The sequence below is a fragment of the Ambystoma mexicanum genome, chromosome 6q (genome assembly GCF_040938575.1).
Source record: "Ambystoma mexicanum isolate Mex_15411 chromosome 6q, UKY_AmexF1_1, whole genome shotgun sequence".
Classification (NCBI taxonomy): Eukaryota; Metazoa; Chordata; class Amphibia; order Caudata; family Ambystomatidae; genus Ambystoma; species Ambystoma mexicanum.
Genome location: NC_090937.1, coordinates 1,184,278,269 through 1,184,306,087, shown reverse-complemented (window position 1 = coordinate 1,184,306,087; position 27,819 = coordinate 1,184,278,269). Strand labels below are relative to the sequence as shown.

The window sequence follows — 27,819 nt, the reverse complement described above, 5'->3', positions numbered from 1 at the left end:
CGGAGGTTCGGTTCCCGGATGATCCTCATTGCTCCGGCATGGGCCCAGAAGACGTGTTACCTGGACCTTTTCGACTTATCCATCTGCCCTCCACGTTGTCTTCCCTACCGAGACGATCTGCTCTCACGGGAGGGGAGTCAGGTTCTCCATCCAGAGGTCCGATCCCTCAACCTTCACGCTTGGCTTCTGAAAGGTTGAGGTACAAGGATTTGGACCTCCCTGAAGATGTGATGGAGGTGTTGCTCTCAGCCAGACGGCCGGCAACAAAATCCTTGTACAGTTGCCATTGGAGAAAGTTCTGTGACTGTTGCAGGGTTCAGAATGTGGATCCTTTTTCATGTTACATTCTTGTGGTTCTGTCTTTTTTGCTTTCTTAAGCCCACAGGGGCTTGCAAGTGGGTATCGTTAAAGGTTACCTGGCGGCGTTGTTCATATTTAAGCGCTCGTCTGAGGAGTGTTCTTATTTTAAAATTCCTTTAATTTCTCAGTTTCTGAAAGGGCTCACTAATGTGATCCCTCCGTCACCTTTCCAGGTGCCCGGTTGGGATTTGAACCTTGTTAAGTTTCTAATGGGTGCTCCATTTCAGCCTTTACATTCCTGTCCTTTGTGACTGTTAACCCTTAAAACTGTATTTTTAGTTGCAGTTACTTCCGCTCGCAGAGTGAGTGAGTTACAGGCACTTCCAGTTAAGCCACCCTTCACTGTGTTTCATAAGGACAGGGTTGTCCTTCGAGTTCATCCTTCCTTTCTTCCGAAGGTGGTGTCGGACTTTCATTTAAGCCAGAAGGTTATTCTTCTGGCATTTTATCCTCCGCCACATCCTGGTAAGGAAGAGGAGAGGCTCCATAGGCTGGATTCTAGGAGTGCTTTAAGTTTCTACATTTTACGCATGTCCCGAGTCAGAGTGGACGATCAGCTCTTTATTGGTTACGCTGGAAGGCGTTTGGGACAAGCTGTGACTAAGCAGACTTGGCCTAGATGGATTATCTTGGCAATTTCTGAGTGTTACCGCCTGGTGGGTAAGGACCCTCCGGTAGGCTTACGGGCCCATTCGACTAGGGTTATGGCTGCCTCTACCCCTCTGCAGAGGGGTGTTCCTATTCGTAACATCTGTGAAGCAGCCACTTGGGCTTCGGTTCATACTTTTGTACGTCACTACTCCCTAGATTCTTCCCATGGGCAGGATCTGGCCTTTGGCAAGGCGGTCCTTTACTCTGCAATTTGATTGGACATTCTAAATTTGTATATTCTAAATTCTTTTCCCACCTCCTTACGTTGGTAATGCTTTGGGAGTCTGTCATAGATATGGAATACGTCGGAGGACCCAATCCCCCTTGAAGAACAAGTTACTCTCTTACCTGGTAACGTTCTTTCGATGGGATGGTCCGACGATATATTACATATCGCTCCCTCCCTGCCTACCCCGCTACAGAATTTCTTATGCGATTGCAGCTTACGTTTCCGCAAGGCTTTCTGTGGTCATACTGGCAGTAGATTGGTGCCACATGTTCTGGGAAAAAAACTACAACTGAGGCTACGGGCGTCGTGCGTCCTACTTATAACATCCAGTGACGTCGGCTTGATGGCGGCCCTCGAGGACGGCGTATCGACGTCATCGACGCAGACACTGAAAGATTTTCCGAAGTAGCACAGCTGTGGTGATTACTGTCATAGATATGGAATACGTCGTCGGACCATCCCATCGAAAGAACGTTACCAGGTAAGAGAGTAACTTGTTCTACCAGTAATTAATTAATGCACGTAAAGCACATTCTGCGAATTTCAATTCAAGTTATGTCAGTATATTTTGATTGTTGATTACTGAATTAATTCATGGTGTTGCTTAATATTAGTGATGACGTTGCATCCTACTGAGGAAGATAGCACATGACCATGCTAGGTTGATATTTCCATGAGAACTTTTAGTGCCAATGCATTTCGGAGAATACATTCGCCTTCATCAGGGCGGTTCTCTATACTGAACGTAGTTTGCTGTGTGATTTCAGTCCGTTCAGAATCGCGATTCTTGAAAGTAGATGTCTGCCGTGTTCGTGTAACGCGGCATGTACTAAAGATTCAAGTAAGTGTCAGGCAGGGTTTGGAGATGAACGAGGGAGAAGGACATTTACTTGAATCTTGAGTACCTCCTGCGTTACTGATGGAGAATGTATTCTGTGAAGTAGATTGGCACTAATAAAGTTCTCATGGAAATATCAACCTAGCATGGTTATGTGCAATCTTCCACAGGAGGATACAACGCCATCACTAATATTAAGTAACAACATGAATTAATTCAACAATCAATCATAAAATATACTGACCTAACCTGAATTGAAAGTCAGAGAATATGCCTTACGTGCATTAATTATTAATTAATTACTGGTAACCTCTATTTGAGGCACACAGAGAGAGACCGTTTAGCAAGGTGTGACACAACCTGCTTTCCGCTATAGATTGTTTATGTACCCAGGTGTCTCTGGGTTTTTTTTCAGTCTGTGCCTCAAAAAACAAAGTATTTTTCTTTTATTGAATGAAAGATTGATACAGAAAGGTAGTGCCCACCATCTCGGCTTTTCTTGTGTGTCCTAAATTTTGCCAAAGAAAAAACGTGGTTATATCTGACTAAACAATTAAATCAGTGGGTACTACCTTTTCAAGGGCAAAAAACAATGGTGATAATTAGTCACAACTGTGCAGTGGCAATAGTCAATCGGATCTAAATAATTATCATTCTTGTAGTCATATTTGAAAAGAAGGCTAGAGAGCTTCTGTTAGTTTTGGACAATGCACTTCCTTCTTTTACTGTGGTTGAAAGTTGTTCTATCAGTCTTGTGCGACGGGGGGGGCGTGGAAGAGAAAGAAGGGATAAATGTCCAGTGATAGTAATTTTGGTCAATTAGGTGGACCACTGGATGCACCCCAAGTTGATTCATGTTTCGGCAGCAAGTAGGTTGTTGGAGCGCCTTTGTCAGGGTGTGGCTGGGAGATCCATGGGATTCTGAAACTCCAGTTCTTCAATGCTGGACCTCAGAGGAGCTCCGCCATTGCTGCAGGACTTGGGTAGGTATGGGTAGGCCAAGAGATGTACGCTCCCAATTATTGGTCGGGGACTCCTATGTAAGTACTAAGTTGCTTGCATTTATTGGAGCTATAGCTAAATTAGTTCGGCGTCGTGTAGGAGTATCATTTATTCAAGTTGCGGTGGACAAGGATCCAGACGGAATAATGCAGTCCGCAGGGTTGTGAAGTGGTTTTCCTGGGCTATTACTCATCCTCTTTCATTTCGCTATCAACTTGAGGCTTTCGTTTTTTACTATTGTATTTGTAGTCTTCAGTTTTTCCTTTTTTGGTTTATTGTGTTTTGCAGTACAAAAATATACTTTTTAATACATTGTTTCATCATCATTAGAAAAAGAAAGACATAGGAAAACATAATTCAATCTTATCATGCTAAAATCAGTCTAAAATTCCACCGCACAGCCCTTTTAAGAACTCTAAAGTGTGAATTGACAAACTCAACTAATTACACTTTAAAATCCGTCTCCAGAGATCTTCTGTAGGAATTTAGGGATAATGTTTCATTACGCAAGGACCTGAGGGTTGCACACTGCACACACAAGTGCTTCAGAGTCTTTGTGTGTGTGTGACAGTGACGACAGTCTCTGGTCCTGTGGAATGTTATTTCGCTGACCCAGAATTTCTTGTGTTGACACCAAATTCAACCTAAATCTCAGCATTTGGGACCTAAAGTGCAGTGAGGGATGCTGTTTCAAATATGGGGTAGGGGTGTTGACATTTTTAATTGCTCCATACTTGATTCAATCTCTCATAAATTGAAGCAGCCGGTGGGAACAGCATACTTGAAAACAGCTGTAACTTCCCCACAGTCAATCATAGTTTGAATTGTCAGTTGTCCTAGTTCATAGAGGATCCCCACTAACGGAACTGATTGGGGTAGATGAAGGCGATCTCGCCAAATTAAACCCTCTAATTTGGACCAATCAATACGTCTACTTCTTGTTTGTGCTCTGTATATCAATTTCGGGATCATTTGCTGTTTATACAGTTTTAAAACCGGGAAAACCGAAAATCTCCCGAATTTAGCATTGAATAGGTGTAATTTAACGAGAGCACCAAGAAAATTAGTCTTGAGGTCTGCCACAATCTCAGGCCCATCCAAATTATCATAAATCGGCAGGCCTAAATACATAAACTTGGAGACCACCTCAAGGCTACCAGATTTTAGTGACCATGGAGTCATTTAACATTTTTTTTTTCACCACCTTTTAACACCAATACCTTTTTTTAATTTCAGTATGTTTAGTGCCAAGTTCCTTTTTTGGTTATATTCTTTTAGACTGTCGACTGGCCTCTTGTTTCTTTAATCTTTTATATATAGTGCTTTGTCATACCATAGGGAATGCCTTGTGTCATTGATAACTGGCTGCCTCTCTTCTCTTTGAAACTCAATCCTTCCAAGTCCGGCTCTATTCTCCTAACGTATCTACACAACTGGCTCACTGCACTGCCACCCATGCTATCTCTCAGCCACTGGTCTCTTATGTCAAATGTCTCAACTTTAAATTGGACTCTTTGCTTTCATTCAACCATTTCGAAATTGTGTTGGTATTATCTGAAGAAAATAAACTCGCCCCATTCAATTTTCAGTACTGCTCTCAAGAGTTAAATGGTTAAATGCTGGTAACTCTGTGCCTCTTTGCATCCGCCTCGCAAAGTTTTGCTTCACTCTACTGCTCATCTGAGTATTGCAAGTAGGATCACCCCACTCCCACTCTTGCTCAACTACCTGATTACTCCTTTACCTATGAATACAGTTTAAGTAGTGCTCTCGCATGCTTACCTTTTAGTATTCCCATTTACCTACCTGAAAATCTTCGTGTCTCCAGTGCTTCCAGTTGCACAGGATATTTTTCACAAGGAAATTCTAAACTTCCTCCATACAAAATGTTCGAATCTGGTTTTTCAGCAGCTGTCTCTAAACTGGAATTCCATTCCCATCAACAAACAAATCCCTGACATCTTCCTTTTCAGCAAGATAAGCTTCCCTTACCGGTTTTCCTTTTATTGTCCAGATCACCAAAAGTTAATAATCCTCAAATTGTATGCTGTGATTTCTCCCTACCTTTCATTCCTTCTTTTACATTTTATTTTTTACTTTTGTATATTTAGCCTTTTCTTTCCTATTATGGTGCTCTTTTAGACTGTTAATCATTTAATGCAGTGCCTTTCCGGTCATATGAGGGCTTTATAATAGTTTTGAATGCATGAAATAAACTACATGTGAACATTTGGAAATTGTGGGTAGAACGGACACTGGACCTTGGAGCACATGCAACCCTGGATGTGTGATCATACTACTCCACCAGTCTTGAAGGGTGTTTAATGTGCTGGAGACTTCTAACAGTCTGGCACTGCACAGGTGTCTTTTTGAGCAGTGCCTCTGATGGCAGCCCAGGAGTGCTATATGGCAGATCTGCAAATTTCTTTGTATTGTACTTTGCCAGCAGCACTTTTGATCTTGATCAAAATGTATCACTACTTCAAAAGGGACACATGAAGTGAAAATGACAATGTTGTAACATTGTAACACAACCATCCTATCAACATCGGACCATAGTGCTTTAAATCTAAGCAGCCTGAGCCTCCACCATGGCTTCCAGTCATTTTCTGTTCTAGGGCATATAGGAACTGCATACCTATCGATTGGCCCTCCCTGAAGTCTATTTATACAGCGTGCAAAACCCAGCGGTATCTAGGCATTATTTTATTTTGTAAGTTATTTTTATTCTGACAATGGTGTGTGCCGTGGGACGTTGCTTCAATAATATTTTCACTGGTCTGCCTGCTATATCGTTTAATTATAGTAGGCAATTGTTCTGGGTTGAACGTTTGTTGCTTAAGACTCTGTTGTGCAATAGTATCAATATGCCCAAGTGTGTGTGCTGTGCCTTTATAAAGCTCCAGGAGCTTCTGTGGTGGTAGCACCTCCCACATTAGAGTTGGAGGTTGTCCGTTCTTAAGCTGGAGTTTATGAGCAGAGTTGGTGGATGGAAAATTAGTACATGCTCAAAATGTCACGAGCAGACGCTGAATGTGAAGCACTCGACCCTCCTAATGTTAAAAGAAATTAATAAAGTAAAATTCAAATGGACATTAAAAAGGAGAAGGAGACGCGAACGAGTCCGCCTTTGCAGATGTCGTGCGGTAGGAAAGGGCTGCAGCTCCAGGAATCCACATGACCAGAGGTTGGTTTGCCTCATCCAGATGTTACAAATTCTGTCTGCATTATTGGTCCACCTTCCGAAGATTTATTATGAGCCCTGTAAAGATCGACACACAAATACATGTTGAGAAAACAAATCGCCTCCCTTCAGAAAATGGCACAAGTGCACCAATACTAAGAGCAGATGCATTCATGTGTAGTTGAGGGATCCTGGTGGCATCAGAGCACTGGGTGTGCAAGCCTCTGCTCTTTAGTCGAAGATATCATATGTGCTGACAGTGTGGGGCTTTCCTATGTCGCTTGCCAGGTGAAGTCAGAATAAATGCACACATATTGCAAGATTTGCTTTAAAATCGTAATGTTATCATAAGTAGGCCAATTAGACACGTTATCTGTGATTTTCGAAATGTGCCTTTTGAACTGGGGTGTTTTCTTGTACATTGCAGGGCAGGTTTCTAAATGAAACTGAAGCAGAGGTGCTTTCCAACAGTATCCCTCTGAAGCCCCATGGGTCGGTGGGGGATCTCTCCCAGGACACCAAGAGCCAGTGCTCTTCTGATTCTGTGGAACTCTCTCAGCCAGCATTCCGGCGGAGAGCCAACACTCTGAGCCATTTCCCGATGGAAAGGACGTCCAGTCTGGAGACCGTTGAGAGAGCGCCATCGGTTTCACAAAGAAAACTTACAAGGTATCACTCACTGAGCACTGAGTCACCGGAAAAGCAGAAGTAAGTATGATTTATGAGCTATAGGTAACAAAGCCAGGTGATGTGGCTGGCAGTACTGTCTAGGTGCACCACGTTTGCTGACCATCTTTTCATAGCCTATATATTTTAAAGGCGTCCATGGTAAAGCACTTTGCCTGCCAATTTTGCAACAGTTGTGTGGATTGGAAATACAAATATACGGTATAGCCTATTTGTTTCACAAACCAGACATGTACAGAGAATATACAACGATTTGATGAATCCTGGGCCTTTTGTTCACCATAACACTGTTTTAAGTTGTTTAGTAACTGCTCGTCAAGATAGATGAGCCTAATGCTGCTTTCTTCAATTATGCTGTATTGGTTGTCCATTGAACAAAAGGAAGTCTGATTTTGTGAAGGATTTGAACTGAGGTTTAGACCTTTAAATTTCTCCTGTAGGTAAAGAATGGCAGTGATGCCTTTGGCAAGTTCAGGCATCCTAGTTTAGTCTGTGTAGGACTTCTGCTGTCATCGCCACCTGCCTTGAACGTGCAACACATTTATTCGAATTGAAAATGGTACTATGCAAGTTCACAATCTGATTCTTGTAACACAAGTTAAAGTTCACTGTATGAATCTGCAAACGTGGTGGTCTCACCTCAGGAGTGAGCAGTCTGGCAGAAGCACTCTACATCTGTTGTACTCCTTCGGTTGCTTAGCGGAATCACCAGTTGGTCTGTTATGGGCAGGCAGGAGTTGAAGGTCATGCAAAGAGACTGCAAAGGCGTCTGGAGTCCAGGACTGCAGGCAAGAAAGAAGATTTTCAAATATGGCGAAGACTTTTTAAGCAATATCATCCTTTTTTTGATTGGGGTATTTTATATACAAAATGTAGCCACTGACCATTTGCCTGCTAGCAAAAAGTGTGTGTGTGTGTGTGTGTGCGCGTGTGAGATTTCTTCATGTCATGATACTGCAGTCATCCCCAGTTTGACCACTGTGAGGGTTAGAAATGTGCGGCGGGCAAGATAGTTTTTCCACAAGTAGCCATGTTATTCAATAATAAAGGTAGGGTAAACGCCTCACTTTCCCTGCCTATCCAACTAAGACAAAAGGAAAACACTCTAAAACAGTATCTGTCCCTCACACTTATAGTTGCACCAAATAATACAGTTATCATATGGCTGTTTAAACTCAATAATACAACAATAACGTTCAAACATACATTGTGTAAACGTCTATCCTTGTAACCAGGGTTGGGTTCCCTTCCTCAGGATTAATTGAGATTTTCCAAACCAAAGTGCAATTCAAAACAGTTTCTTTGAATAGTCCAGTTCGGTTCCAATTATAATATGTCATTTGTACTCCAAGTCTTTCACTTCACACTTGACCTTATTGTCAACAAATATATCGCTCTTCAAAAGGCTTGTCAAGGTTGCACAGTTTTTGCTTGATAAACCAAAAGACGTTGTCTTTGCACTTCCAGTTTTCAATACAATTTCTCTTCATTGCAAAACACAACTATTTCCACATATTTTCTTCTTAAACAACGCTTTGTCAGAATGATTTTTCCATCCATTTTCTCTCCTTAGGAAAAATACAACTACTTTTATAGGTTCTCTTCTTAAAAAATAGTTTTGTCAGGTTGATTTGTCCACAGTTTATTGCAACACAATAGTGGCCTTGCCACCTCCTTGCCACCACAACCTTGTAACACTTAGCAGTACTTCAATTGTTTTCTTCCTGGTCCACTAACCTGCCTGGACTAACCATTAACAGTCCCTTTCCGGGTGTACTTTGGAAAAGTGAAAACCCAACTACAATTTCATTCATAGATCACAACACCTTGGCAATATCTCTCACTTTGTTTTATTTGTCCAAGACAAAGCACATTCTATTCCTCTCCCCCTTTATATTGATTACAAGGAGGGTTTCTGTTGTGCCATCTTTGATTTCCCTTAATTGCCTTTCTTTGGCTTTGACAATATTGGTGTTAGTTCTATTTTAAAATTGCTCCTTCTGAGCCACGTTCATTTTGAGTAAATATTCTTCCCTTTTGGCCTTGGCAAATGTGGTAACAATATTCTTTTCCAGCTGAGGTAAAGAGTATATAACCCCTTTTGGCTTGAACAATGGTGGTTACAATGTTCCTCCACTTGTTCTCACTTCATATAAGAGTTGCGCCCACCTGACAATAGTGGATACAATGTTTTTCAATTCAGTTTCTTTTAACATAAGAATCATGCTTCATTGGTTACTATGTAATAGTTCGGTATTCAAAATTCTTAGCATGTGTCAGCAATCTATATTGGAGCACTCCAGGGATCCCTGACAGAGGCAAACTCACTGCTGCTTCTCCCTTCGTCGGACTTGTATAGGTGACTGATGGCTTAGGTCGTATTTCCCTCGCTCGGGCCTCCTGTAGCTGGAGCCTTCTGTGCTCCGGTGAACGCCATACACTGGAGTCGCACACAGCAGTATAGTTCCTCTCACTTGAGACAGTTGGCCTTTACACTGCTTTCTGCTGCACGTACTCCGTAACCCACAGGGCTTCCGACTTCTGCTAGCTTCACGAGACGGCAGCCCACTTCCAATCTAGCAGCAGCTCCTTCTCGTTCCACCTGCTTCAGCTGTAATTTCAACTTCTTTTCCACAGCTTATTTCTAATGGTCTGCACCTGAGTGGGACTTTTGAATATTTAGGTCCCCCTCAGGTGTGGGTCATCAGAACAACTAGACTGCACACCATCGTTCTGGACCTCTGAGCTCCTCTTCCTCGTCCCAGTACTTTGAGCATTATGGGACATGAAGTCCCCAATGTTCTTGTTCCATTTTAACTTATTTAATTCTCTCAGATTCAATGGTTTACAAAATGTATCTTCGGGAGAAGGTTTTAAAGAAATTAATGGGCGATTTTTGATTTTATACTTCAACCCAAGGTGCAATTGGAACTATCCTGAGTGGTAATATTGGTTCTCTGATTTCTACATGTATCATTCCTATATGTACCATAGGGTTTTTCAGGACTGGCAATTTGAGCAATTTTGGGAAGTTAAGCCTTACTATAACGGCATGCCATCGGGTATTCTGGTATTGGGGACACCTCACACTCAGAAGAGGGTGAATACTGCATCTCTACTAACCGAGTCTTCCCATTCACTTGGGGTTTCTCCTAGGTGATCCACCTGGCTAATTACCTCTGGGATTAGGATCCGGAAGTGGCTGACTTCCCCTGGCCGCTTGGGAGGAGACTTTAGGTAGGGATTCTGCGTGGGCTCTGCAGGATTCACCACACTGCATACTGGCATTTTTGGTTGTGCCAGATATGCAATAAGTGCTGCCCTGAACTCCAGACTGAGGTATACTTGGCATGGTCTTTACCATGTCCTGTGCAAATCACATACTATGGTCAGATGACAAATTGGGGATACCAAAAAGGCAGCTCACATGAAATTGTTAATGTAATTGAAATAGAAAGATATGAGACGCTGAGTGCGTTGGTGGTAAATAAGGTGAGACCAAATCAATGTTTTATAAATTGGGTATTCCGAGAACAATGAGGTACCGTCATACAGTGTAAATCGCACAGAAAACAAGTACTTCTACATCCCGTTCCCTTTCCTCCATACTTATGGGCAATCGCATGGAGTGAGGACTCGGCTGCAGCCTACGCACAATAACGTGCGTGTCTTTAAAGTGTGCATGCAGAGGTGGGCTACAAATGTAGAGTGCAGCTATGCCCACCACCCCACCCCACCCATTACGAACAGTCAGAACCCCTGTCCCTTTCTCCAGGTCACATTCCAGGCACAGTTTTTGCTGACCTTTGTTCCTTCTCTGTGTATGCTGGGTAAATCAGGTTCTTCTGTGTGCAGTGGCGGAACCTCGCACTGTTTGGAGTGATTGTGGCCTCTTCACTTGGCATACTGGTGTGCTCTGTGACACACTTTCACAGACGTTAATTAAGCACTGGCTGACACACTGGTAGATCCTCTGGATGCACCTCAGGAACTGTGTGACTTTGAGGAAGGCAGCTGCGCTTTTTTTCCTCTTTAGCACACTAACCAGGCAACTCCATCCCAGGAGTGGACTTGGTTGGATGGCCCTTTCCGGATCCGTCCTTGCTAGTCTCTGCACCACTGTGGCCTTACCCGAGGTCTCTACGAAGGCTGTTACGGGTGCCTGCGAGGATTGTTCCGGAACTCTATCTGAGGGGACGTTAGTCTCTGTGAGGGCTTTTACTGGGGGCACCGTCTCTGTGCGCGCTTTGCCTCATACCATGTCTCGTCCCAATGCCTTTTTTGTGCATATTATCAGGTCTTTGCCTGAGGAACGGCAGGGATCTCTGGCGGCGGCAGGTTCCACGCACCAATCCTCTGAACATAAAAGTGTTATAATGTAAATAAAGAAGAATTGGACACATTTTAAATAGGGATCGTACATAATATGAAAAAGTTAAACGCCATGTTGTGTGGAAGCTAGATTTGGAGTGCACTGCTGTGTACTCACTCCTGGTTCCTCAGCGGTAGCTGTTGCCTACTGGATGATGCCTGACACACAGGAGTTGGCTTTAGCTCTCAGTCATTGAATCTTAATTCCGAACCCTGAATTGCAAGCCCTGCCCGTATCAAATCTGAATCTAGCCTCTATTTGAAATTCTGAATCACCTCTTCTGTACATTTTGATCTTCCAAACCTGAACAATTGTAACTGTTTCATGCAGTCTCTTGTTTTTTCTTGCCAGTTATGCAATAAGGAGTACTGTTCATTCTTGGTTCTTACTGCATGCAGATGTTCTCTCATTCTTGCCCTCAATTCCTGTTGGGGCATCCTATATAGAATTTCTGGCATACACATATAATGCAGTACATAACGTTCACACCCATAGACCTTGAAATCAGGACTGGATTATATTCAGAGGAATCAATGAGTTTAGCTATCACTGCATGTGTGATGCAGCTTGTAACCACTGTGGACTGCTTTCCAATCCATGTCATTTAACCAATCCGTCTACTGATCTTTTGAGTCAGTATGCCTTTAATGTTTGTGCTATTCAATCCCTGCTTATGAACATGCTGCACTGTTGTCGAATACATATTTTTAGAAAGCATACCTCCCGAGTTGTTAAGGAGCTGCCATGGCCTGCTTAATGTCATGTCGGTACTGTGTGTGATTTTTGCTGAAATAATACCACCTATTTCTATGTCTGAAATTGTATAATCTTGGGCAGATACTTGTCCACCCTTTGCTTCATTTCTCTTACCTGAAAATGTGGGAATGTTTAGAAATAAAATTAATGGACATCTAGTATGATGTTTTATATCAAAAGGATTGACAAAGAGAATGAAAGAGGAAAAATATCTGGATCCTAATTACTGGCTTACATACTTCACAGAATTGCTTGATCTTGAGCAAGCACTTTATCTGCTTTAGTCTACTTATCTGAGGTTCGTTACACATCCTCCCCCATTTAAAATCCGTTTTCGTCAGTTTACTTTTTCCTCAGCAACTGTACCCTCCATGTTTCGACATTGTTACAGGATGATCATCTACTTTGAACTAAGTAGGAGTAGAATTGTGCACATGCAGACTAAACCCAATCATGTAATGTATGCTCATGTTTGCATACGTCGTGTGCTCACTTGAACCGTGTATTTCAACCATCTAATATTTTCCATTGTGTGTGAAGTTTCCTATAAACCTGGTTCCCTGGTTGGGGCTTATTCTGCACACCTATGAAGATACATCTGGTTCTGAAATCCAACGTACCTGAAATCCAATGTAGACTAGATTATGGTATGGCTCAAAACTACACGGGGATCAGTGGAATCAATGCAGCTATCCCGCCACTGCCGTTTCAGGTTCATCTCCTAGGACCATCCTCACCAGTAAGTCTGCCTCTCTGTTAGGATGGAAGCCTGCCTGCAGAGGGACCAGAATGTGAGATTTCTTCATATGGCCATAGTTCAGTGTAATAGTGTTTCTATGAGTTAAGTAGAGTAGGGAATGTTCATAATGGTGCAGGAAGGGGACCAAATCTTCTCACTGTAGGTTTGGCTTTTTGAGCAAAGTTGTTTTATTGCATGTTTCAATAGAGAATGATAAAACCATTCTGTAGGTAACAATACTCCTACGTCCCGTCCCCTTTCCTCCATCTTTGTAGGCTTCCCCCAACATGGGGACGGTACCAGAACCTTTGGCAGCAGAAAATGTAGCTTCCACTTACTTTAAATTTAGCATGGGAGCGCCATGCTGAGGCCCCACCCTCCGGTGCCTCGCATCAGTCACTTTTTCCGCACGGACGGTGTCTGACCTGGCAGTCAGCACAGAGACTTTTTTTTTTAGCTTTCTGCTTGCTCCCCGTTTGTTTTTTCAATTCTTATTTCACTTTCCTTCAGTGCATCGCCTCCCCCGGCGCATGTCGGCTGCAGAAGGATTGCCTCATGCGACCACTCCTTCCTGACCGCAGGTACTCATGTTCGGCCTGCAGCGCGCTCAGGTCACAGGGCATTGAAGAATTGGTTGTCGGAGTGGAGGGAGATCTTCCACACTTCTCTCCTCCCCACCTTAAGGACTTTGTCTCGAGTACCTCTTGTTGGGACAAGGTAGGCCCTCTGTTCAGCACGGCTCCACAGTGCAGCGACTCCTTTTCCGGGGTTCCCATGGATCTGGGTTCCTGGGATTCAAGTTCTGGCCGGCCCAAGGCCTTTAAGGCTACCAGCTCCAAAGCCGAGGGGACTGGGGGTTCTTCTGGGCGCTCTTCTAGGCGCTCCGGGGGCAGACGCAGACCTGAGGCAGTCCAGGCTACCGGCTTCCAAGTTGATTGACTCAGAGGCCCTATTGGGCTGTCCTCAGAAGGGCGATCAAGTTCGTCCTCTTTTACCCCAGGCGGTAAGAGATAGTCGAGTGCCACCTCCATGGGTCTGTCCTCGACTACATCCTGCATGGCTACCGGCACAGGTGCCAAGGGCTTCCAGCCTACCGGAGATTGCTCTGAGGTCATGAGTCAGGGTGTTCAGACTACCGGCTATCTGGCTGAGGGCTCAGTGCTTACCAGAGTAATAAGAGTTCGACGCCTCTGCTTTGGGTGCAAGACCCAACCTGTATCTTCTTGTCGGCGGCCTCTCTTGGCTCAGGGCCTTCGCGCCCTCCAACCCACGGCATGGCGCAGAGCTTAAAAATGGCAGAGCGGCACGTGGTGAGCCTGCCAGGCAGGTGGCCTCCTTAGATTCAGCTCGGCTCCCGCCAGTGCTTTCGCCCATCGAATGGGCTTTGCAGGATGGTCCCTGCCTCCCTTCCCTCTGGAAATGGAATCTGATCCTACGGTGGAGGCTTTTGGTCCCCGCAGGGATAAATCTACCCATCACAGCCGTACGGCGACTCGCACCAGGTGCCTCAGCGCTTTGATCAGGAGCAGAAGCCCAGTGCCTTGGAGGGTCACGCTCCTATGGACCCTGCGGCTTGTGAGGACCGTTTCATTGAGCGCTTCCTCTTCCTCATGCACTCCCCTCAGATGAAGGGGCTCCTGAAGGACATTGTGAAGGAGGTCATCCTGCAGGTGGTGCCGCAGGTGGTGGTACTTCCGTTCCTCATGCGCTCCTGGGGCCGGTCCCTCCCCCGGCTTAGGCCCTACCGTCCATTAAGGCCTTTCATGACTACCTTCAGGTGGAGTTCTTGGGGGTCCCAATTCTCAGGAGACGGCGTGCTAGCAGAAGTCTTGGAGAAACGCACCACGATCCAGTCTGGCATTCCCCTCCAGAAGGATGTCTTGCAGGTGGAGCGAAAGGTCTGGGAGGCCATAAGAACAGTGAGCAAGGGTTCCACGTCTGGAAGGATCTGTGAAAGGATGGTGAGCTAAAGACTGTTTGAGACTCTAACCCAGGATATAGGCTGGTAGTAGAGATACTCCCAGAACAGCCCTTGTTTTTGCATATTTGGTTTTTGCATTGGTTTTTCACCCTAGGTTACTAGGGTAATCCAGACGTGGAACCCTTGCTCACTGTTCTTAGAGAGGCACAGCTTCACCTCACTGACGAGGCCCAACCAGGCTGAAACGTGTGTCTGGGGTTGCAGAGTAGTTCAGAAGAGAATTGCCAGGCATTTCGGTGCTGGACTGCCCTTGGGCAGGACAAAGACTGATATGTAGTGGAAATTTCTCTTCTGTGAAAGGATGGTGAGCTAAAGACTCTGGTTGAGACTCTAACCCGGGATATAGGCCGGTAGTAGAGCTACTCCCAGAACCCCCCCTTGTTTTTGCACTGCCTAATTGGCTACTGTAAAGACCGGAGGGGGGGGGGGTCTGAACTTCTGCTCTCTATATGGTAGAGTAGAGGCACAGAGGACCCCTGCCAAGATTCTCTATTTGGTAGCTATGGTCGAGCAATCAAGGCCTAGCTTCTCAGGAGGTGATGCAAGCTGGTTCTTAAGTACAGTGTAGTCCCCAAGCACCCACAAAGGAATGTCCACACACTGTATCGGTTACAACACAGTCTTTATATAATTAATAGTCAAGGTCACGTACACTATCACGATAATTCACTTTGTACTCAGAAATCAACAATGGTAAATATATACAGTTCTAAAGTGGTACTACTAACGTTATCAGATCTCATTAAAGTGCATACTGTCAGAATGACACACAGATCAAAATAAAGAGGAAACCAGCAGTAGAGAGAGGAAGGAAAGCAAGATGGCTGAGCAATTGGCAGAATACTGGCCCCGTTACCCAGACACAGTTCTGTGTGGAGATCCCCCCCCCCAACCTGGGCAACCTGTAGAAGAAAAATACAAGCCCCGTCCATATATTGTTCACACTAGACTTTCCAATAGTTCTGCAACCCCAAAGTACCTTGGCGTTGTAGCGTCCTGCGTCGGGGAATCAATGGCCCTTCTTGAGTGTCCTCCCTTTCAGGCAGGAGTCACGGGTCTTCGAACGTCCGACAGGCAACAGGTCGAGCTACGACAGTGAAGTGGCCGCGCCGTTCCTAGCGGTGCTTGTTGACGGGGAAGCGTAAACGTCCTTCCAGGAAGAGGCGTGCGGGGCACCTCAGTGTCCATATTTCTGGACCGAAAGGAGTTGAAGAACTGTGGCCCAGCAAGGGCATCAAGTCGTCGGCATCTTTGTGGTCTTTGGGTGGCGGGAAACCCACCGGTGGATGCTCCTCGGTGCGTCAACGGTCAGGCCTTCTCCAGCAGGATACAGCAGCGAGGATGTGGACGAGAGCGTGCTCGGATCAATGAAGTTCTTATGCAACGGGAGCACGCCGTCGCCGACAGTGGCGGACAACAGTCCGAGCGCTTCTCCTTTGAGTTCCGCAGCAATTCCTGTATTGGGTGGGCAGCATGTCGAAGGTCTGTCTACCAGGGAGCTTATGCAAAGATCCGCTGTGCACGATGGTCCTTCGTAGCTCGGGAAGAGGGCGTCTTAACAGGTCCTCTCTGGGTCAGTTCTTGAAGCACAGCAGCTTTCAGATTGCGAAGGAGAGCAACAGCAATTCTTCTTGTCCAGCAGGGTTTCAAGATCAAGCTTCAGTTACTCCAGTTACTACTCGTAGTGGACTTCAGCTTCTGAACACGATTCCTAGCAGTGAGAGGTCCCCAGATATACTGTTGATCTCCCATTCATTCTGCTGGGTCTCACTCAAGCATCCAATCACGACTACGGTCGTTCATGCAGGCAGGCAGCCAATCTGGTACACGGGGCATTCAGGCCATTCACTTCTCTCCAGACACAACAAGTTATGTGTATTGGAACAAGTACCAAGCCATTCAACACCCCAAGCTGCATTCATACCGGTTTCGGGCAGGGCTGTCTCAACCAGGCTGTCTCAACCATTGTGTCAACCACCAGATACTAGACAGCCACAACATAGAATGTATATTCGTCACACACTCCATTCACCCAGGTCCCACCCACAGGCGTACCCACAACATGCGGTCGTTGAGAAGGCTCCATCAAGTCTGGCCGGCACTTCCCCACACTACCATATATGGAACTTCCACCCAACAGCCAGTCATGGGGAAGGGACAGAGGCAGGGCTTCCCGGGACTTCGGGACGATCAAGGTAACAGGTGATGGAAGGCAAGAGGCCATGGGGGCCATTTTGTCTCCATCCGGAATCTACTGATTCCAATGACGGGGCCTGGGCATCCCAAAATGGAGGACGCGGAGGGCACCCGGCATTTCTGCACGGAGCTACCACCAGCCCGTACCCTGCTCTGTGGGTCACCCACAGGTGCCCAAAAACATACACTAGGGGCACAGGGTTGCACCCATACTCATGGGTGCCATAAGGGTATCCCATGGGTCTGTTCACCAAACCAAAAGAGAGCTGCACTGCCAGGAGTCCCACATGAACTCCTGCGTGGAAAACACGACAGAACACACGATAAAAAGCAGTAAAGGACAAGGACAAGGATACAGTGGCCCTGTCCCTCCGATGCATTTCCAGCATCACAACTACCGAGTGAGATGTACCTGGATTTCACCTGAGCACCTCTTCCTGCCTAGGTTTAGGAGCTTTGAGGAAATGTTAGAAAGCACAAAATGTTTTCTTTTGCTTTTGTTTACTTTACATCATCCCTTATGCTCTTACGATTTGTATTTATTGAGGGGGGGAAGAGGTGTTTTGGCAAGGAATGACTTTCAAAGTAAAACATATCAGAAGCAAATCTTACAATAGATTATTGGAACCAGTAGACTGAGAGGGTATATTGGGGACATAAACTAGGAACAGGCTCAGTATAACCGAACATAAATAGTTATGCCTTTAAGAAGCAAAGATTTCACTTTTTTCCCAACATTACTGATGCACGTGTCTTAAATTCCAAAAAGATTGTTCAATAAAGTTTTCTTAAGTCTAAGAACAGACTTGTCTCCTATTTATTCTTCAATAGCTCTAACCCTCTGAGCCAGCGCTGATATTTTGTAAACCTCTCCTTTCCACAGAGGTGATGGTATAAACTATAGAAATTAATTTCTTTTTCGGGGCGTGGCTTGGTGCAGATAGGGAATGGCAGCTTAGGTGTTTCGCTCCTGTCCACCACTCCGCATATCTTACCCTTGCAGCAAGTTCCTGGCAGATATCCGGTTCCTAAAACCCTGCGTCGATCACAGCAGACGTAGCGGTACAGTTGTATCGATTTTCCTCGCATTTCCAGCATTCTATGAGCAGAGCGCAAATTCTTTCAAGGTTGTGCGAGGAAACGTTCGGCAGCAGTATTAAGCAATCTGCCAGCTTGTGCCTGGTCAACACTCAAATACTGCAACACTGCCATCTAGTGGACAGGTTTATTATCAAGGAAAACCATTCAAAGTATTGTGAAGGAATTATTGCGCTCAAAGCTTGTTTCAAATTAATTTATTGAATGCATAAATTTAAGTTTTTCTTCAGGAAAACATAGTAATTTGAAGAGGTGTATTCTTGAAATATTTAAATCTTAAAGCATATCGTGGCGCTTGGAAGTGCTTTTTGCTCTACAATTAAGACTCTTTGATCTGTTAAAATACAGTTTCTGACATTTTCCGAATTTTACTGCTTCCTGTCACATCAATATGGACTCAGGGAAAAATATTCAAAAATCGCCCTCAGCCTTAAAGAAACACAGATAGCTTCTACTGCCAATAAAAGGCTGAAAAGTGACTCCAGTCCACCGCAGCCCCCTGTGAAACCCGCAATTGATTCCATACGGCAAGAAGTAAGGTCTTTGAAACCTTTCATTGAAACCACCAACCAAAAACTGCAGCAGTTGGATGACAGGTGGAATGTCTTTGAAAATAGGATGTCAGAAATAGAAAACAGAATTGGTCTTACAGAAGATATTTCTCCTAGAGTATTGCTGTTGGAAAAATCTGTTAAAGGCCTTCAAAAATATAACGGAGATTTAGAAAAAAAGAAGCAGGCGTAATAACCTTTGAATTACCGCACCAAGGGAATGATGCTATCTCATTTCTTCAAAATCTACTCTCAGATGTTCTACATATCCCTAAAGAAATACCTATTAATATTCAACGTGCACATCGCATTGGCCCAGTCAGAAGCTCATCACCATTACAATGCTCTTTGCATACTATGATTTTGAGGGGATTGGGTCCTCCGACGTATTCCATATTTATGACAGGTAATGTCCACAGCTGTGCTGCTTCGGAAAATCTTTGGCTCCTGCGTCGATGACGTCGATGCGCCGTCCCCGAGGACGACCTCCAACGGCCGATGTCACCCGATGTGATAAGTAGGACGCACAACGCCCATAGCCTCCGTTCCGTTTTTTCCACGAACGTGTTCGCTTCGTGAATCTCAGTACGCCTCGACTCGTTGGAGTTTGCTGTTTTCGATTCTCGGTTCGTTGAACCTGTTTGGTTTTTTGTGAAGACCTGTTCATGGCGATGTCTACTTAGTCTTCAACCCCGCGTCCGGGCTTCAAGAAATGCGGGGACTGTGGGTCCAAGATGTCGGTCACGGACTCGCACGACGCCTGCCTCTCGTGCCTCGGGGGGGCCCACGATACGGACGACTGTGTCGACTGTCAGTCGCTCAGGGCAAAGGCCTTGCAGGAACGCAAGAAGAAGCTGTCGTTAGGCCGGGTGTCTAAGCCCCGGAAGTCTAGGTCTGCGGGGCTTTCGACGGATGACTCGAGGGGCGACTCTCCGCGTCACCGTCGGAAGTCCAGTGGGTCTCCTTCCAGGAGTCGGTCTTGCCACTCCTCCGCCTCTTCGAGGAATTCCCGGAAGCGTCGGCATAGGTCGCCTTCCCCGTCCTCTTCTGAGGACTCCGCCCGTCGGCGGGTCGCTTATCACTCCATGCAAGTGACACCGGAGGAATGGGCTTCCTTCGGGAAGCAGATGCTAGCGATTCTTGAATCGCAGGGCACCAGTCTGTCCGTGCCTCCGAGTGGGGTCGGTCGGCACCGGTCGAGACACCGCTTGTACGTCTTCGGGCTCGGGTGGTCGGCCCGCTCAGACAAGGGTAGCCGTTCTCGCCATGCCCGTTTCAGGTCCCGGTCCTCGAGGCGCTTGAGACCGCATGCTCCTGTGCCGTCTTCGAAGAAGACGTCGACGATTTCTCTCGAGGCTCCACCTCCGAGGGGGTCATCAACGCCGTCGGCACCTAGGTCGTCGAGAGACACGCTCGGAGCTCCGGCTTCAGCTGACGTCGACGCTGATTCGCTCGATGTCGACTCCTTTTCTGTCGACGCCGGCAGACGCAGACTCGTTCGGTGCCCTCGACGCCTTTCGAGGCGGTGGTGTCAGAGGTGCCCCGTGGCACGGGGTTTGCCCCTAGAAAGGCTCTGGCTAAGGTCAGGCACTGCTTTGGTCCCCAGAGGTCTTCCTCTCCCCGCCTGGAGTACATTTCAGAGGGTGATGAAGGCTCTGATGACTGCTTGGTTCCGGTTCCGGTTCCAGATGAGCTTATCTCGGGCCATAGTCAGTTTGATGACCTGAGGCAGTCACTGCATGATGCCAGTGGACTGGACACCTCTCCGGAGGTGGAGTTTTGTAGGCCGGAGCCTGGCACTCATGCCGATTCTTCATATCGGCGCCTTATGTCTCGGGTCACAGAGTATTTGGGTTGGTCAGCTCCCCCAGGGGAGTTCGTTCAGGATGATCTCACCGACATCCTTGATCTCGGCCCCCCCACTGACCCGGTTTTGCCGTTTCATATGGCTCTGCAGAGAAGGGTGACGGCGGCTTGGACTGCTCCGGAGAGTCTCCCGGCAGTGGGCAAGTCTTTGTCGCGAAAATAACGTCCAGCCAGTAGCGACCCCTGTTACTTGTCCAGGCACCCCACTCCGGAGAGTTTGGTGGTGCAGGCGGCTACGGCCCCGGCAAAGCAGGCGTCGTATCGTACCATCCCTCTGGATAGGGACGACAAACGTTTTGACGGCTGGGGGAAGAAAGTGTTTTCTTCGGGGGGTATGGCGCTTCAGGCGGCCAACTCCATATGTGCTTTGTCTCATTTCACACACACTCTGTGGAACTGTGTTGCATTAGCGGCTGAACATATTCCCGAATGGGACGAACGGGATGGTTTCCTTGCTATGGTTCAGGATGGCAAGGATGCCATGTGAGGCCGTTCAGTCGGGTTTGGATTTGGCAGATTGTGTCAGCCGGTCCATGGCGGCGAGCACCGTAATGCGCAGGTTTGCGTGGTTGCGGAAGTCTGGGTTCGCTCCTGATGTGCCGTCCCGGCTCCTCAACATGCCCTTCGACGGTGAACACCTTTTTGGCAGCAAGGCTGACGAGAGCCTTGAGAGGTTGCAGACCTCCAAAGCTGCAGCGAAGTCGTTGGGCGCTGCAGTTCGCCAACCTCCTCCTTTTCGTCCTAGGGGACAGCAATGGAGTGGAGGTTCCTTTCGCTATTACTCGTCCTTCAGTAAAGCGAGGGGAGCTAGCAGTCAGAGGCCATCGTAAGAGTGCCAGAGGTGGAAACAAAGGTACTCGAGGTGCCAAGGCCACTCGGGCAGTTGCCTCTTTGCCCTCAGGCAACGCCGCAGCCGCTACCACTCAGTCATGAGGCCAGGTCCCATGGTTCGCCGGTTGGGGGAAGGCTGGCGCAGCATCTTGTAGAGTGGCAAGCCATTACTTCGGATGTGTGGGTTCTGGAGATCATATCCCACGGCTACTGTCTTCCTTTTCGGCAGAGGCCTCACGACAATCCACCAGGGAACCTCTCTTTGAAGTGTCCGGATCCGCTCCTTGCGAAGGAAATTCAAGCCCTGCTGGAGAAAGGCGCCATAGAACTGGTGCCTGTAGCTGAGAGGAACAAGGGATGGTATTCCCCTTATTTTTTGGTTTCGAAGAAAGACTGAGGATTGAGACCCATCATGGACTTGCGCGGTTTGAACAAACTCCTCAGGAAGGACAAGTTCAAGATGGTGACTCTTTCTCAAGTCCTCCAGGCCCTTCAACTTCAGGACCGGTTGGTGTCTCTCGACCTCAAGGATGCTTACTTCCATGTGCCGATCCATCCCTAGCACAAGAAGTACCCGAGGTTCGCGGTTGGCGACTCGCACTTTCAGTTTCGGGTCCTGCCGTTCGGATTGACCTCCACCCCAAGGGTTTTCACCAAGCTCATGGTGGTGGTGGCAGCGCATCTCAGGAAAGGGGGGATTCACGTCTACCCCTACCTGGACGATTGGTTGATCAGGAGGAGCTCTCCCGAGCAAGTCCTGGATCATCTGTCCGTCACCTGCCACTCCCTTCACAGGCTGGGCTTCTCCCTCAATTTAAAGAAGTCCCATTTGACACCAACGCAGCGGCTCCAGTACATCGGAGCAGTGCTCGACACGTCCCTGGGGCAGGGTTTTCCTCCTCAGGTGAGGGCTCTTCACATTCAGCAGATGGTGAACAAGTTTCAATTTGCCCAGGATCTCCCAGCGTCCGAGTTCTTGAGACTGCTCGGCCTCATGGCATCCTGCATTCTTCTGGTGCAAGAGGTTTGTCTGCGGATGAGATCTTTGCAGTGGGCACTCAAGCTCCAGTGGTCTCACTCCTCCGGCAGGCTGTCAGACCCCGTTCAGGTGCTGCCCTCGTAGCCCGGGACCTTCTATGGTGGGCCGTCGAGGGCAATCTGATGAAGGGGGCCCCATTTTGGCTGCCCTGGCCGGAGGTGACGATCGTGATGGACGCATCCCCCATGGGATGGGGAGCTCATGCCAACGAGTTGAGTCAGCGGTCGTTGGTCTCTGTCGGAGTCCAGACTCCATATCAATCTGTTGGAGCTGTGGGCCGTCAGGCTAGCCCTGAAGGCTTTTCTGCAGACTGTGCGTGGAAAGAGTGTCCTGATTCTAACGGACAACACGGTGGCCATGCACTACCTCAACAAAAAGGGGGGGGGCAGGGTCACTTCCGCTGTGCACGGAGGCGATGCAGCTCGAGTTCTGGGCTATCCAGCAGGAACTTTCGATCTCGGCGGTTCATCTGGCCGGAGACGACAATGTGACGGCGGACGCTCTGAGCAGGCAGAGCACGATCTCTCACGAGTGGGAGCTGGCTCAGGAGATTCTCCTGGAGATCTTCGCCCTTTGGGGGACCCCTCAAGTGGATCTCTTCGCCTCCAGTGTCAACCGGAAGTGCGAAAGGTTTTGCTCGTGGGAATTTCCTCCAAAAGGAGCCTTAGGGGACGCGTTTGTGGTGGAGTGGTCATTCCCACTGCTGTATGCGTTTCCTCCAGTCCCTGTTATCCCGCAAGTGCTTCGGAGGTTCGGTTCCCGGATGATCCTCATTGCTCCGGCGTGGGCCCGGAGGACGTGGTACCCGGACCTTCTCGACTTGTCCATCTGCCCTCCACGTCGTTTTCCCTACCGAGACGATCTGCTCTCACGGGAGGGGGGTCAGGTTCTCCATCCAGAGGTCAGATCCCTCAACCTTCACGCTTGGCTTCTGAAAGGTTGAGGTATAAGGATTGGGACCTCCCTGAAGACGTGATGGAGGTGTTGCTCTCGGCTAGGCGGCCGGCAACAAAGTCTCTGTACCGTTGCCGTTGGAGAAAGTTCTGCGACTGGTGCAGAGTTAAGAATGTGGATCCTTTTGATTGTGACATTCCCATGGTTCTGTCTTTTTTGCTTTCTTTGGCCCACAGGGGCTTGCAAGTGGGGACTATTAAAGGTTACCTGGCGGCGCTGTCCATATTTAAGCGCTCGTCTGAAGAGTGTTCCTATTTTAAGATTCCTTTAATTTCGCAGTTCTTGAAAGGGCTCACTAATGTGTTCCCTCCGTCACCTTTTCTGGTGCCAGGTCGGGATTTGAACCATGTTCCCAAGTTTCTTATGGGTGCTCCGTTTGAGCCTTTACATTCTTGCCCTTTGAGGCTGTTCACTCTGAAAACTGTGTTTTTGGTTGCGGTTACTTCCACTCGCAGAGTGAGTGAGTTACAGGCACTTTCAGTTAAGCCACCCTTCACTGTGTTTCATAAGGACAGGGTTGTCCTTCGAGTTCGTCCTTCTTTTCTTCCGAAGGTGGTCTCGGAATTTCATTTGAGCCAGAAGGTTGTTCTTCCGGCGTTCTATCCTCCTCCACTTCCTGGTAAGGAAGAGGAGAGGCTCCATAGGCTTGATCCTCGGAGAGCGTTGAGTTTTTATATTTGGCGCATGTCCCGGGTCACAGTGGACGATCAACTTTTCATTGGTTATGCTGGAAAGCGTTTGGGACAAGCTGTGACGAAACAGACTTTGTCTCGTTGGATTATTTTAGCTATCTCCGAGTGTTACCGCTTGGCGGGTAAGGATCCTCCGGCTGGCTTGCGGGCCCATTCTACCAGGGGAGTGGCTGCGTCTACTGCCCTGCAGAGGGGAATTCCTATTCGTCACATCTGTGATGCAGCCACCTGGACTTCAGTACATACTTTTGTACGTCACTACTCCCTCGATTCCATCAGAGGGCAAGATCTGGCCTTTGGCAAGGCAGTTCTCTATTCCGCAATTTGATTGGGCATGCTAAATTTGTATTCTAAATTCTTTCCCACCTCCTTGCTTGGTACTGTTTTGGGAGTATGTCATAGATATGGAATACGTCGGAGGACCCAATCCCCTCGAAGAACAAGTTACTTTCTTACCTGGTAACGTTCTTTCGATGGGATGGTCCGACGACGTATTCCATATCGCTCCCTCCCTGCCTTCCCCGCTGCAGAATTTCTTTTGCGATTGCAGCTTGCGTTCCGCAAGGCCTTGTGTGTCTGACTGGCAGAAAACTGGTGGCACACGTACTTATCACATCGGGTGACGTCGGCCGTCGGAGGAGGTCCTCTGGGACGGCGCATCGACGTCATTGACGCAGGATGCAGACGCCAAAGATTTTCCGAAGCAGCACAGCTGTGGACATTGCCTGTCATAGATATGGAATACGTCGTCGGACCATCCCATCGAAAGAACGTTACCAGGTAAGAAAGTAACTTGTTCTTTTTGCTTATTGGAATACACCCAATTACAGCTCATTATTTCAAAAACCAAGGAGAGGAACTCTTTAACATGGCACGGCAACAAGAACTACATATCGCAAGATGTCGCTAAGAAAACGCCCAACGAAGGTTTATCGCCCTGCGCTAAAACAGCTTAATATTAGGTACGGTTTATACCATCCATGTTCCTTCAAGGTAACCTTTGATGGCCGTACTTCAATATTTGACGATCCAGCAGATCTCAAGGCGTACATCCGCTCTCTTAAAACTTAAAACATGGATATGTCTCTGCCCATCATCCCAACAACATCTGGAACCGGACTACTTTCTTTTGATTATCACGGTTTGCTGCACGTATTACAATTTACCCACTTAAGTGGTTGGTTGGGCACCGCTGGGTAGCCTCCATCTCACAAGGCTGTTTTTCTTTATCTGCCCTGCATCTGCTCCAACTTCTTTTTTCTCCCTTTTTCCATTTTTTGGGTACTTGTCCCAGATTACATTTCTAATCCTTCATATATCGTTGCAAATATGTTCTTCAACACTTTGCTCATAACTATTTTTGTTAACCTTGTGCACTAGGACCCCAACCGACCCATAAAGCTGGGAGTTGCCCAACAGCACTTTAAGATGAGTAGCAGCACCCGTGAGATGGTTGGGGATGCAGATTAATACTCTTGCATCAAATCAATAATGACAACTCAATAGTTTGGTAAAGGGAGTCAGTTTAATGACAAGTACAAAAAAATGGGGCGTTCATGAACATCAGCAATCACTCTATCTTCCTTCTCGCTTCACAACTCCAACGAACTTCATAAAAAAACACATCTTTTATACTAAAAACTCGTCTTCACTGACGTGTAACGCTTAAAATATTGCATGCAATTCTATTGGTTTTAAGAAAGTAACTTTAATATAAGTACTATATATGTACATGGTAACAAAGTGAGGGGATTGGATAAACAGTGTCAGGTGGGACATCTGGGCCCTTCCTTCAAAATGGCTGCTGTAGACATCACTAAGAGTACAGCGTCTCATTTGCTCTATTAAATATAGGACCCCAGATTACTTGATTCACTATGATTGGGTTGGCATCAACCCCACTCATACTTTTCCACCAGCCTAGCAGCGTGCAGAATAGCCGGCCAGGTGCAGGGAGCTTGTCCGCTCCCCCAGTCTCCTTCCAATTATTGTAACAATCAATCATCACTTCAGTGGTCATGTGTCAATTATTTCTTTGTATCTTGGCCTCAAGACTGCTTCTTGGGCTTGAAAAGTGAAGGTGCCTGGGCATGGCACAATTCCATGCGTAGGTGTGAAACTCATCTCTTCTGCTGGCTCGGTCACGTGATTCCGACACTGTGTAAATCGTTTTATTCTCCATGTAATTTGTGCATTTGATTTAATTTTGTCAGCCATCTGCCTCCTGTGGCTTATCTTGACCTTTCAGAATGGGATACTCTGTTCTTCTATTCATTAAATGTATCTACTGTTGGCCTGCTTCAGCTGGTACGACCTTGGCTTCTTGGCATGACTTGTCTTCGTCTGATTTTCGGTCTGTCCTTAATTCTCGATTTTCCTGCTGCAAAGCTATCCTTGTGAGACCTTAAGTAACCTTTGGTCAGTTCTGCTCTTGTGCATAGTGGAAGTATACTTATATACAGTTCTTTTCTTGAGGTAGATATATATAGGTGGTGCTTGCCACACTCTATTTTACTATTAAGCTTTAGCAAGCCTCACGATTTCCTTAGCTTCTTGCGGTTCCTTGCATATTGTACACGAGTCCGTCCGGGTTATTATGACATCAGCATTCATCTTCTTTTAGGACTTTCTTGGCTTCTTCCAGTATTGCATTTTGACAATCGTCTTTTTTTATCACTTGTCGATATGGTTTTATCAATGGGTATATTATTGTCCAAGGTTTCTTGGGTGCAGATATATCAATAGGTGCTGTTACTCTGATAGGTACTGGACAGAGTCCCACTGCGACTCTCTGCTGGTTTATTTGCTCATCATACATCACATATTTTGGCTTGAATGTTCCTGGTACTTCAGAATGGGCAGTGGGAGTGCAAATCGTGTTTGGGACCTCTTCTACATCCTTCTGGTCAAGTTTACCCTTCCCTTACATTTTCCTTTTGTTTCCTTCTCATGGTCACTCCTAAAATTGGTGGTGCATTTGTTTTCATATAATTTGTTGGCTCAGTTGGTTGCATATATTATCTTGCTTATGATAATTAATGATTCTCCTACCCTTAGGTCTCTTAACGTACATAGTATAAAAATGTCTATGTATTACAATGGTGCTTAGATGTGTAACGTGGAATATTAAAGGCTGCAACTATACAATTAAGAGAAACCAGATTATCACACATCTGAAAAAGCTTAATCCCTCCATTGCATGTTTGCAGGACACCCATCTTTCCACCCCAGAAGCTATGAAGCTAAAGTCCTTCTTGGTAAATATGTAATGGCGAGTTCTACTGTGCGGAAGAAGAATGGCGTTGCTATTTTGATAAGTAAGAAATTATCATATAAAATTGTTAAGGATGTGGACACTAGTGGAAGATGGGCATGGGTCAAATTACACATTCGTTCTGATACCATCACAATTATGAACATATATGGTCCCACTCTCCCCGATCCAGATTTCTGGCTCTCTATCAAACAAATCCTTCTCGCATCTAACTTCCCAAACCTTATACTATGTGGAGATGTGAAGAATGTCTTTGAACCCTTCCTGGATAGAAAATCCAAATGTTTATTTAAAAATTCCAAGTCACATAAAGCCTTTAAACAATATGTAGCGGAGACGGGTCTTATAGACTCCTTGAGACTTGCACACCCAGCAGATTTAGATTACACATTCCATTCACATCCCCATAATACACTTTCACGCCTACTTAAGCAGATTAGCTGTTGGTACACCCCGTCCCACTCAGAAGACATCCCATCATGGTATAGGCTTGAACAACAAATGGCCCTCCCTCATATT

General features: G+C 46.6%; 1 protein-coding gene across 8 annotated transcripts in view; it reads left to right on the top strand.

Moving 5' to 3' along the window:
• The window catches only part of TBC1D1 (TBC1 domain family member 1), a 1,823,125-nt gene that overhangs the window by 1,081,343 nt on the left and 713,963 nt on the right, over nt 1-27,819 (top strand). For all 8 annotated transcript variants that reach the window (XM_069631813.1, XM_069631816.1, XM_069631814.1 and 5 more), the window contains one exon: nt 6,692-6,972. In XM_069631813.1, coding sequence (XP_069487914.1) covers nt 6,692-6,972 — 281 coding nt within the window. The remainder of the gene's footprint in view (nt 1-6,691; nt 6,973-27,819) is intronic.